Source organism: Carcharodon carcharias, chromosome 13, assembly GCF_017639515.1.
Source record: "Carcharodon carcharias isolate sCarCar2 chromosome 13, sCarCar2.pri, whole genome shotgun sequence".
Taxonomy (NCBI): domain Eukaryota; kingdom Metazoa; phylum Chordata; class Chondrichthyes; order Lamniformes; family Lamnidae; genus Carcharodon; species Carcharodon carcharias.
This window is the reverse complement of record NC_054479.1, coordinates 118,204,199-118,216,546: the sequence shown is the minus strand read 5'-3', so window position 1 is coordinate 118,216,546 and position 12,348 is coordinate 118,204,199. Positions and strand designations below refer to the sequence as shown.

Sequence of the window (12,348 nt, the reverse complement as noted above, 5' to 3'; positions counted from 1 at the left end):
AGTTGGGTATTGGTGCGTTGGGGGGTCGGAAGGGGATTCGGATGGTGGGGTCTAGTCAGGTCTGGGGACAGGGGGAGTGGGGGGGTGGGTGGGGGGGGGGGGGTGGAATTGTCAGGTTGGTGCATGTAGTTGTAATGTGGGGCTATTCAGGTTGGGTCGTTGGAGCCGGTGGTTGGTGGTGGTGGTGGTGGTGGTGGTGGTTGGGGGGGGGTGGGGGGGAGGGGGAATGGGTGGCAATGATGTGTACTGGAGAGAGGTGGTCAGTTGTATAATCACTTGGGTGTTAAACCAGGTCTTGTCTAACAAACATTTCCTGGGTAACTATCCAGGTAAGTAAGTTGGAACTGTCCAACATCTAACTCAGAGTTGGAGACTTTTTTGATGGGTCCCAGGGAGCATGGGAATTGCCCATCAGAAGTTCAAACTTCCCAGGCAATTCCTAGAGTCACTGCATTGGGACTTCTGAGAGGTCCCATAACACACCTTGGGGGAGTACGTCCGGTTTCCGGCTATCAAGAGGCTGGAATGCACTGCCTGAGAGGGTGATGGAGGCAGGTTGCCTCACATCCTTTAAAAAATACCTGGATGAGCACTTGGCACGTCATAACATTCAAGTTTATGGGCCAAGTGCTAGTAAATAGGATTAGATAGGTAGGTCAGGTGTCTCTCACTTGTAGGTGCAGACTCGATGGGCCAAAGGGCCTCTTCTGCACTGTATGATTCTGTGATTCTGTGAAAATACTGAAGATTCTGGAAATCTGAAATAAAAACAGAAAATTATGGAAATACTCAGCAGATCTGTGGAAAGAGAAACAGAGTTAATGTTTCAGGTCAATCTGATGCAAGGTGGCTGATCTGAAATGTTAACTCTGTTTCTCCCTCCACACATGCTGCTGGACTTGCTGAGTATTTCCAGCATTTTCTGTTTTTATTGTTGTTAAAGTACAGAGCACTCTCTCTTAATCAGTGCGGTTTACAGTGGGCTTTCAAGTTCACTGCAGTTCTGTGTTACTCTCAAATTAGCTACTTGTTTTTTTAATACTATTTGCACTGTCGAGTATTTTTCGCATATCACTTCCCAGCTAGGAGCAAAAGAGGCAAGGATCTCGCATTTCACCATGTAAAGTTAAAGTTTCGTCACGTAATTACATCCTAGGGCAAAGTAATTAGCTTGCGCTTCTTGAGAAGTAGCATGGCAATGCACTGGTGGCAGTAAGGCAGTCCTGGAATTCTGACTGAGAGGGTGGGATGGGGTAGCTACATAGTTCCTTTTGAGGGAAAATGAGAGGACAAGTTAAATCTTGGATACTCTTCCTGATTAAAGTATAACATGACTTTACCATCTGTAAAATTTGAGATCATTCAAAACTCTCCTGTCCTGTCCTTATTTGTACCAAGTCCTGTTTACCCATCGTCTCTGTGTTTGCTGACCTACATTGGTTCTCGATCAAGCAATTGCTGGATTTTAAAATTCTCATCACTGTGTTCAAATCCCACCAGGGCTTGTACCCTCTGTGTTTCTGTAATCTCTTCTAGCCTCACAAGCTTCTGACATTACAGCTTTCCTTGAATTCTGGCCTCTTGAGCATCTCCGATTTCTATTGTTCCACCATTTGTGGCCATGCCTTCAACTGCCTAAGCTCTGCAACTACTTATCTAAACCTCTCAGCCTATCTACATCTCTTTCCTCCTTTAAGATGTTTCTTAAAACCTACCTCTTTTACCAAACTATTGGACATCTGCCTAATACTGTCTTACATGGCTTGGTGTCAAATCTTGCTTTATAACACTCCTGTAACGGGCCTTGGGATGTTTAATTATGTTAGAGACCCTACATAAATACAATAAAAGCAAAATACTGTGGATGCTGGAAATCTGAAATAAAAAAACAGGAAATGCTGGAAAAACTCAGCAGGTCTGGAAGTATCTGCAGAGAAAGAAACAGAGTTAACGTTTTGAGTCTGTATGATTCTTCTTCAGAGCTGAAGAGAGGTAGAAATCTAATGGGTTTTATGCTGTTGAAGAGAGGGGTGGAGCAGGTGGAGCAAAATAGAAGGTTAGGGATAGGTTGGAGCTTAGGAGAGATAAAATGACCAAGATGTCATGGACGCAAGACAAGAGGAGTGGTAATGATAGCGTTAAAGACTGAGGCAGGTGTTAATAGTCGCATAAATTTCAGATAGCAGAATGAGTTAATATCAGAACAAGAGTCAACACTTCCTGAAAGCAAAACATGAGAACAAATTGTAGACTAGCCTTCGCAGTGGGGAACAGGGAAAAGGGGGTGGGAAAAACATCAAAATGGATAACAGAGTTCATGCTCTGAAGTTGTTGAACTCAATGTTAAGTCCAGGAAGCTGTAAAGTGCCTAATTGGAAGATGAGGTGTTCCTTCAGTTTGTGTTGTGTTTCACTGGAATATTGCTGCAGGCCGAGGACAGAAATGTGAGCATGAGAGCAAGATGGTGAATTGAAATGGCAAGTGACAGGGAGGTCTGGGTCATGCTTGTATACTGAGTGAAGGTGTTCTATAATCACCCAATCTGCATTTAGTCTCCTCAATGTTGAGGAGACTGCATTGTGAGCATTGAGTGCAGTAGACCAAGTTGAAAGAAGAGCAAGTGAACTGCTGCTTCACCTGGAAGGAGTGTTTGGGGCCTTGGACAGTGAGGAGTGAGGTGGTAAAGTGGTAAGTGTTACAGCTTCTGTGATTGCATGGGAAGGTGCTGTGGGAAGGGGTTGAGGTGTTGGGGGTGATAGAGGAGTGGACTAGGGTATCACGAAGGGAACTGTCCCTACGGAAAACTGACATGGCAGGGGGGCTGAGAGGAAGGTGTGGTGGTGTCATCATGTTGGTGAAAATGGTGGAGGATGATCCTTTGAATATGGAAGCTGATGGGGTAGATAGTGAGGACAAGGAGAACCCTATCGTGGCTCTGGGAGGGAGGGGAAGGGGTGAGGGCACAGTGCGGGAAATGGGTCGGACACAGTTTATTTATATAAATACAAATTATTGTTATATCAACATTATTCTATCCCTATCATTCTGTGACAAGAAGATTCTAGTGGTGAGAAAAGCATTATTTGACCAACTGGCGTCACTACAACTTGACTCACAGATTTGCAATTTGATGCTTTTTCTCTTGTTGTCTGGGTGCGATAGAGACAACTGAGTGAGTGCACATGCACAGGAAGAGGTTATAGTTACAGCATTAAGGTGGCAAAAGGAAAGCATCATATTAGAATTTTCCTTAAAACTGCTTTTACTTACCCATTGATGCACCTGTTTCTGGTCTATTTAGTGAACTAATGATCACAAAGCCAAAGCCTTCACTTTCTTTGCGATGGATAACAACGTCATTTGCCTGCGTACCATGACTGACCAAGCTCTCTGCAGGTGAAGAACCACTCGGAGGGGCTTGTGTGCTGTTAGGGCAACCAGCAAAATCACTTCTGGGAGAACTATGTTGTGTAGATACTGATCCTGGACTTCGTCCGTTCTCAGAACATGGCCCACCTATAAAACAAAATATACACTGTACATCCGAGTCTTCAAAGATTAGAAAGAAAAGGGCAATTTAAAAATGGCAACAATGTACAGATAGAACAATAGTGTTAACTCTATAATGATCCCAGTGGGGAAACCACACTTGAAGGGGTAAAACTGATAAGATTCTTTGCTCCTCCTTTGGACTTGGCCAGACAGTGTCTGTATTGTGAAACTCCACATAGTGAAACCACTATTCTTGACCAGAATGAAAATGATTGCATAACTTCCCCGTCAATCACGCTTAGGAACCACATTGCTGTAAATGACAGGGATCGATTTTACACACATTGTCTGAACCTAACTATTCTCCACTCAATGCATTTGATTCTCAAGAGTTACAATATTGAACATTTCTGCTGGCAATGGAGATATGGATAAACTGCCTTGCAACACTTCTGCAAATTTGGGCATACTCTATCTGATACACACTAAGCGGGCAATCCTCCATATTCTGATTGGAGTAATCATCTATTTTATCAAAGATTTTGTCTTCAGATGAAACTCATGTTAGATTCCATTTGCAGGAGAAATAATCAATTTGTAATATGTAGCTATCCTCCACTCACTGCATTTTGCTGGAGAAATCACTGTCCTTTTATTGCAAGAAGTTGCTGCAGTTTTGGCCATGCATTAGTTGTTTGCTGAAGGTTGTCAAGACTCTTTTTGAATAAAGCCTGTAAGTCAACTTTGCTTTGCTGTTTGCTTTGTTTGCTGTGTTTGCCCACCTCCAACTCATTGGCTGATAGTGATATCCATAGATATTCCAATTTATGATGTTATTACATCAAAATAAGTCAGATCATTTCCTGTGATGGAAACTGCTTTTTGACCCATACATATCAGGATAGAAAGAAATCTATACCACAGTATGTTAGTTATAGATAAGATGCTTTATTTTGTCAAAATTTGCTCCCTTTAAAAATGTGATTGTGGGCTTAACACCAATATTATTTGGTCAAATGGTACAGCATTTTAAGAATTCTCTGATCTGAAATATGTTCATAACTATAAAACATTTTAATTGATGGACTGTGCCTCTTGCCTGCTTATTATATAATTTTTTTCTCCACTGCCATGTATGTGAGGAGTGTTAAGAAAAATGTCAGTGCTGTAGTTTTAAATAATTGCTCATAGATTAGAAAGTAAGGAATTAGAAAACAAATGCAAAATTGGCAAGTGAATTGAAAAATTGGTTGCGCAGTTGCACAGTAAGTTGAGGCATTAAATGCTGGGACTGTGGTAGGATGCAGCTTTGCATCCACAATTCTTTACATGGTGATGTTTTGGTCTCAACCAAGCTATTGAGGAAGGTAAGTCAGAAGGGTGACCCAGCCTAAGAGCCTATCCCTTCAGCTGGGAAATGGTACATGATACATGTAGATTGTGGAGAGCTCAAAAATGAGAGACTTGGAGAACAAATTGTGATTTGGTTCTTTTCACCGTTAACTTTCTCATCCCTCCCAGCCCAATTTATAGTTTGCTGTACTGTAATTAAAATTAATGATTTGTCGGATTAAAAGTTCAGTCTTTTAGCATTTGAGATGTGTGATCATTCATTGGTTTTACTTTTGAACTTATAGAGACTGACAATCATCACTAAATCTGTGGACTTACACATCAATACTGATTATTCAAACTGACCTTAACCGAAGTGTAATCAGATTGGTTTGCATTACAAATCAAGTGCTTCACCTTTAGACTCTGCACAAACTACAGATCATAGGCACTTATTATTAACTAAAGCAAAATATTGCGACTGGTGGAAACCTGAAATAAAAACAGAAAATACTGGAAATACCCAGCATTGTGGAGAAATTGGAGCCCAATGACCCTTATCTGAACTGGAAAATCCTGGCGGTGAACATCCTTTAAGCAAACATAAGGTCTGGGAAAAGGGGGTGGCGGGGACAGGGAAAAAAAATAAAGGAATGGTCTTTGAGAGGGTGGAGGGGAGGAATAATTAAATAACAAAAGAATGATGGTGTAAGGTAAAGGAGGCTACAACCGGAATGAAAGATGAGTCCAAGGCAATGTATCCCCTAACTTCTGTTTGTTATTTGCAGATGTCTTGTTGTATTGCATGGTTTAAGATTAAAATGTGGCTGCACGTGTGCATCTTAAAAGGGAAAGTGTTTGTGTGTGATCTGTCTAATGGAATATAAGAGCAGGAGTAGACCCTGCGCTGCACATTCCTGATTGTGATACAATTGTGCACTCATGTAGTTTAGAGGGAACACTGGTCCAGGGGAAGTGTATATTTTTTTTCTTAATTCATTCACGGGAATTGGGATTCGCTGGCTGGGCCAGCATTTATTGCCCATCCATAGTTGCCCTTGAGAAGGTGGTAGTGAGCTGCCTTCTTGAATTGCTGCAGTCCATGTGGTGTAGGTACACTTACAGTTAGGAAGGGAGTTTCAGGATTTTGACCCAGCGACAGTGAAGGAATGATGATATATTTCCAAGTCAGGATGGTGAGTGACTTGGAGGGAAACTTCCAGGTGGTGGTCCCATTTATCTGCTGCACTTGTCCTTCTAGGTGGTAGTGGTTGTGGGTTTGGAAGGTGCTGTCTAAGGAGCCTTGCTGAATTCCTGCAATGCATCATGTAGATGGTACATGTTGCTGTTACTGTGCGTCAGTGGTGGAGGGAGAAAATGTTTGTGAATGTGGTTCCAATCAAGCGGGCTGCTTTGTCCTGGATGGTGTCCAGCTTCTGAGTGTTGCGGGAGCGGCACTCATCCAGGCAAGAGGGGAGTATTCCATCACACTCCTGACTTGTGCCTTGTAGATGGTGGACAGGCTTTGGGGAGTCAGGAGGTGAGTTAGTCGTCTCACGATTCCTAGCCTCTGACCTGATCTTGTGGCCACAGTATTTACATGGCTAGTCCAGTTCAGTTTCTGGTCAATGGTAACCCCCTGGATGTTGACAGTGGGAGATTCAGAGACGGTAATGCCATTGAACATCAAGGGGTGATGGTTGGATTCTCTCTTGTTGGAGGTGGTCTGACATTTGTGTGGAGCGAATGTTACTTGCCACTTGTCAGCCCAAGCATGGATATTGTCCAGGTCTTGCTGCATTTGGACATGGACTGATTCAGTATCTGAGGAATCGCGAATGGTGCTGAACGTTGAGCAATCATCAGCGAACATCCCCACTTCTGACCTTTTGATGGAAGGAAGGTCATTGATAAAGCAGCTGAAGATGGTTGGGCCTAGGGCATTACCCTGGGGAACTCCTGCAGTGATGTCCTGGAGCTGAGATTACCGACATCCACCAACCACAACCATCTTCCTTTGGGCCAAGTATGACTCCAACCAGCGGAAGGTTTTCCCCCGATTCCCTACAACTCTAGTTTTTCTAGGGCTCATTGATGCCACACTTGGTCAAATTTTGCCTTGATGTCAAGGGCAGTCACTCCCACCTCACCTCAAGAGTTCAGCTCTTTTGTCTATGTTTGAACCAAGGCTGTAATGAGGGCAGGAGCTGAGTGGCCCTGGCGAAACCCAAACTGGGCATCAGTGAGCAGGTTATTGTTAAGCAAGTGCTGCAAGTGAATCGAATTGGCTGAAAACTGGCATCTGTGATCCTGGGGATCTCTGGAGGAGGCCGAGATGGATCATCCACTCGGCACTTCTGGCTGCAGTTCGTTGGAAATGCTTCATTGCTGAGATGTGCTGACATCCAACAACCGCAACCCTCTTCCTTTATGCAAAGTATGACTCCAACCAGTAGAAAGTTTTCCCCCTGATTCCCATTTACTCTAGTTTTGCTAGGGCTCTTTGATGCCACATTCAGTGAAATGTTGCCTTGATGTCAAGGGTAGTCACTCTCACCTCACCTCAAGAGTTCAGCTATGCTGTGCTGGGCTCCTCTATCATTGAGGATGGGGATATTTGGGCAGCCTCCTCATCCAGTGAGTTGTTTAATTGTCCACCACTATTCAAGACTGGATGTGGCAGGACAGCAGAGCTTAGATCTGATCTGTTGGTTGTGGGATTGCTTAGCTCTGTCTATTGCTTGCTGATTCTGCTACTTCGCACACAAGTAGTCCTGCGTTATAGCTTCAACCTCATTTTAGGTGCGCCTGGTGCTGCTCCTGGCATGCCCTCCTGCACTCTTCATTGAACCAGGGTTGATCCCCTGGCTTGATGGTAATGGTAGAGTGGGGGATATGCCAGGCCATGAGGTTACAGGTTGTGTTTGAGTACAATTCTGCTGCTGCCGATGGCACACATGCCTCATGGATGCCCAGTCTTGAGTTGCTAGATCCATTCGAAATCTGTTCCATTTAGCACGGTGGTGGTGTCACACAACACGATGGAGGGTAATCTCAATGTGGAGGCGGGATGTCATCTCCACAATGACTGTGCGGTGGTCACTCCTACTGATACATCTGTGGCAGGCATGTTGGTGAGGATGGGGCCAAGTCTGTTTTTCTCTCTTGTTGATTCCCTCACCACCTATCGCAGGCCCCAGTCTAGCAGCTATGTCATTTAGGACTCGGCTAGCTCGGTCAGTAGTGATGCTATCGAGCCACTCTTGGTGATGGACATTGAAGTCCCTCACCCAGAGTACATTCTGCGCCCTTGCCACCCTCAGTGCTTCTATCCAAGTGACGTTCAACATGGAGGAGCACTGAGGGAGGGCGGTACGTGGTAATCAGCAGGAGGTTTCCTTGCCCATGTTTAACCTGATGCCATGAGACTTCGTGGGCTCCAGAGCCGATGTTGAGGACTCCCAGGGCAACTCCCTCCCGATTGTATACCACTGTGCCGCCACCTCTGCTGAGCCTGTCCTGCTGGTGGGACAGGACATACCCAGGGATGGAGATGGTTGAGTCTGGGACATTATCTATCAGGCACGATTCCGTAAGCATGACTATATCATGACCTGACTAGTCTGTGAGACAGCTTTCCCAATTTTAACACTAGTCCCCAGATATTAGTAAGGAGGACATTGCAGTGTTGACAGGGCTGTGATTGCTATTGTCATTTCCGATGCCTAGGTCAATGCCAGGTGGTTCGTCCGGTTTCATTCCTTATTTCTATGACTTTGTAGCGGTTTGTTACAACTGAGTGACTTGCTAGACCATTTAAGAGTCAACCACATTGTTATGGGTCTGGAGTCACATGTAGGCTAGGTAAGGATGACAGGTTTCCTTCCCATTAGTGAACCAGATGGGTTTTTACAACAATGGACAATGGTTTCAAGGTCATCATGAGACTGCTAATTCCAGATTTTTATTGACTTCAAATTCCACCATCTGCCATCGCAGGATTTGAACCTGGGTCCCTAGCATTACCCTGGGTCTCTGGACAATGCCACTACGCCATTGCCATCGTCTCCCACAACGGCCATAGAATTGCTTTTAACAATTTATGTATATGACTTGGAATAGTGGCAGGAACAACATTCCTTGCTTGTACGGGACCTGGCTGAGACAACATCTTGAGTATTGTGTGTAGTTTTGGCCTCCATATTTAAGGAAGAATATACTTGTGCCGTGCCCAGTAAAGGCATGCTGTATTCATAACTTTAAACATGGTCCACATTCAGTATATAATTGTCTGGAACTGCCTTTTCTTTTAAAAAGTGGACATTAAAAGGTTGCTAAGGTGGCTGCCGAGGGTCAGGGGACTTCTGCAATTTCTGCACAGCCTCAGAATGACCTCAAGTTTCTGGAATGACCATGAGTGGATTAGCCTTGAACGAACATACCAAGACAAAACCATTTGTGGAATTCACACCTCCCACTGTTTGTGGAGTTACACAAAACTCAAAATCTATGGACTCCTTGGCTAGGATTTCAAGATCGCGGGGATGAGGAGTTGGCAGCAAATGCATCACTGCCGATATTGACCGCCTCACAGCCATTTAACGATCCTCCTTAGGAGGGAGGAAGCCTGTCTCAGGGAGTTGCTGGCCAATCAGGCCCAGCAATGCCAGAAGCTGCAGTGGCCAGGACTGGGACTGCAAGCACAGTCTAAGTCCTGGAGGTCCAGGATCAGGTAAGTGTGGGGGTTTCAGGGCAGGGAGGGGAGATGAGGCCTGGTGTTTGTGCAGAGGGGGTGGGGGTGCTGGTGGAGAGGCCAGGGAGGGAGGGAGCAACCAACAACAGGCACCATACCATTTGCGGATGGGGCAACCAATATTGAAAGTGGGCTGTTGATGGAGGTGTCCCCTTTCCCACCCGAGGCCTGAGCAGGGTCACATTGTAGGCTGCTCCTGCTCTTGAACTCTTCCCGCCAGCCTCAAAATTGAGGTTGGGTGGGAAATGGCCCTTAAGTGGTGATTTAAGGACATCAATTGGGGCAAGGGCAGGCAGGCCAGCTTAGGCCTCACCCAACAGGGGAACTTAAAATTCTGTCCCTAGACTCACTGCCGCTGAGCTTGAAACTTAACAAAGAGAGCTGTAGAAAAATCAGTTAATCATAAGTAGATCTGAACGGTCATCACCCATCCCCCATTGTGTTGCAAAGGCTTCGAACTTCAAATCAATAAGTGCATTGACGGGCAGAGGTATCTGGGTGTACAGGTCCACAGGTCACTGAAAGTGGCAATGCAGGTGGATAAGGTAGTCAGGAAGGTATATGGCATGCTTGCCTTCATTGGCAGGGGTATTAAAAGCTGGGAAGTCATACTGCAGCTATATAGAACCTTGGTTAGGCCACACTTGGAATATTGCGTGTAATTCTGGTCACCACATTACCAGAAAGATATGGAGGCATTGGAGAGGGTGCAGAGGAGGTTTACTGGGATGCTGCCTGGTCTGGAGGTTATTAGCTATGAGGAGAGGTTGGAGAAACTCGGATTGTTCTCACTAGAGGACGGAGATTGAGGGGCGACTTGACAGAAGTTTACAAAATTATGAATGGCATGGACATAGTTAGAATAGTCATAGATAGTCAGAAGCTTTCTCCCAGGGTGGAAGAGTCAATTACTAGGGGACATAGATTTAAGGTGAGAGGAGAAAACTATAAAGGAGATGTCCGAGGCAAGTTTTTTACGCAGAGGGTAGGGAGTGTCTGGAATTCGCTGCCAGAGGAGGAAGCAGGTACGATAGTGGTGTTTAAGAGGCAGCTTGACAAATACTTGAATAGGATGGGAATAGAGAAATATGGACCCCGGAAGTGTAAAATATTTTAGTTGGCGGGCAATATGATCGGCGCAGGCTTGGAGGGCCGAAGGGCCTGTTCCTGTGCTGTACTTTTCTTTGTCCTTTGTTCTTTATTCTCGGTGGACAATAGAAGTTTTGATTATTTGGTCACCTGATCGAAACTGTCCTCAGATAACAAATCTTATGATTTCAAGAACCAGGGAGAAACCACTCAGTCTGCAAACCATGTGGCAAGAAAAAGCAGCAATGAAGGTAGCAATATCTATGGCTTAAAGCTGGAAACTGCAACATCATAAGGTCTCTCAACCTGTTCCTTTTCAAGTCCATCAGTACAGAAATTTGGCTTCCTGGTAAGAAAACTACAAATAACCAACTTTGTGACTGGCTGAAAATCCATCTCTTCAAGGGAATCCTACAATAATCCTGATATACAACTCTGGTTATTGAATCCACCCACGCTACCCTTCAGGAGTGAAAAATGCCTTTTCACCGGGCCTGCAACACATGCTTTTTCCTAAGATGAGTCAAACACGTGGATTACAAATTATTCTGTTGTTTATGACTGTAGAAGTCCACTATCCTCTTTAACTGTATTTTTCTCAAGTATATGTGTATATGTGTGCTTGTGTGCGAGAGTGGTGAGTGAGTGACATGGCATTATATTTTTGGGGGCACGTGTGAATAAAGGATCCTCTTTATTTAAACCCATGAAAGCTTACTGCTGGTTATTCAAATTGACCATACAGTCAGGGGCTAAGAAACACACACACCTTCCTTTTCAAAAAACAAAGCGATTATGGACAATTAAGGAAGGGAACAGGAGTTTCAGCTCTCTCTCATCCCTGTCTGTAACACTTAAGACTGGGGACTGCAACATCTTAAGGTCTCCAAGCCTGTTCCTTTTCAATTCACGAGTGCAGAAAACTGACCTCCTGACCTAGTAACAAGACTACAAGCAACTAACTTTGTGAGCTGCTGAAAATCCACCTTTTTGAGGGAATCTTGCAATGACTTTGATTTATGAGTTTGGTTATTGAATTCACCTGGCTATACTTCAAGAGTGGAAAAGAACCTCTTCTTCACCAGGCCTGCACTGAGACAAGCCAATCACTTGACTTATGAACTAATCCTTCACTTGCAACTTGTAAAAGTGCACCATTCTCTTTAACTGTAGTTTTCCTATAAAGTGTGTGTGTGCGCGGTGGGTGAGGAGTGACGTACCGTTAGATTCTCAGGGTGAACATGTGAATAAATAATCCTCTTCATTTAAATGCACAAAAAGCATGCTGCTGGTTATTCAAATTGACCATACACTCAGGGATTAAGAAATATCAATATCTTGCCTTTCAAAAACATACTGATTACTGTTGGTAAGGGAAGGAAACAGGGATTTCAGTTCTCTCCCATCCCTATCTATAACACTTGCTTTGGAGGCAGTGCAGCGAAGGTTCACTAGATTGGTTCCTGGAATGAGAGGGTTGTGCTATAATGAGAGACTGAATAAATTTCATTTATACTCTCTGGAGTTTAGAAAAATGAGAGGTGATCTCATTGAAACATACAAGTTTCTGAAGGGGCTTGATAGGATAAACCCTGAGTTGTCCCGTTGGTTGGGGAAACTGAAACATGGGGTACACCCATAGAATATGGGGCAGATTGAGATGAGGATAAATTTATTTACTC

At 44.4% G+C, this 12,348-nt stretch overlaps 1 protein-coding gene across 1 annotated transcript in view; it reads right to left on the bottom strand.

The window, feature by feature from the left end:
* magi2a (membrane associated guanylate kinase, WW and PDZ domain containing 2a) overlaps positions 1 to 12,348 on the bottom strand; it is a 961,431-nt gene that overhangs the window by 87,536 nt on the left and 861,547 nt on the right. The window contains exon 18 of the mRNA XM_041202174.1: positions 3,271 to 3,516. Coding sequence (XP_041058108.1) covers positions 3,271 to 3,516 — 246 coding nt within the window. The remainder of the gene's footprint in view (positions 1 to 3,270; positions 3,517 to 12,348) is intronic.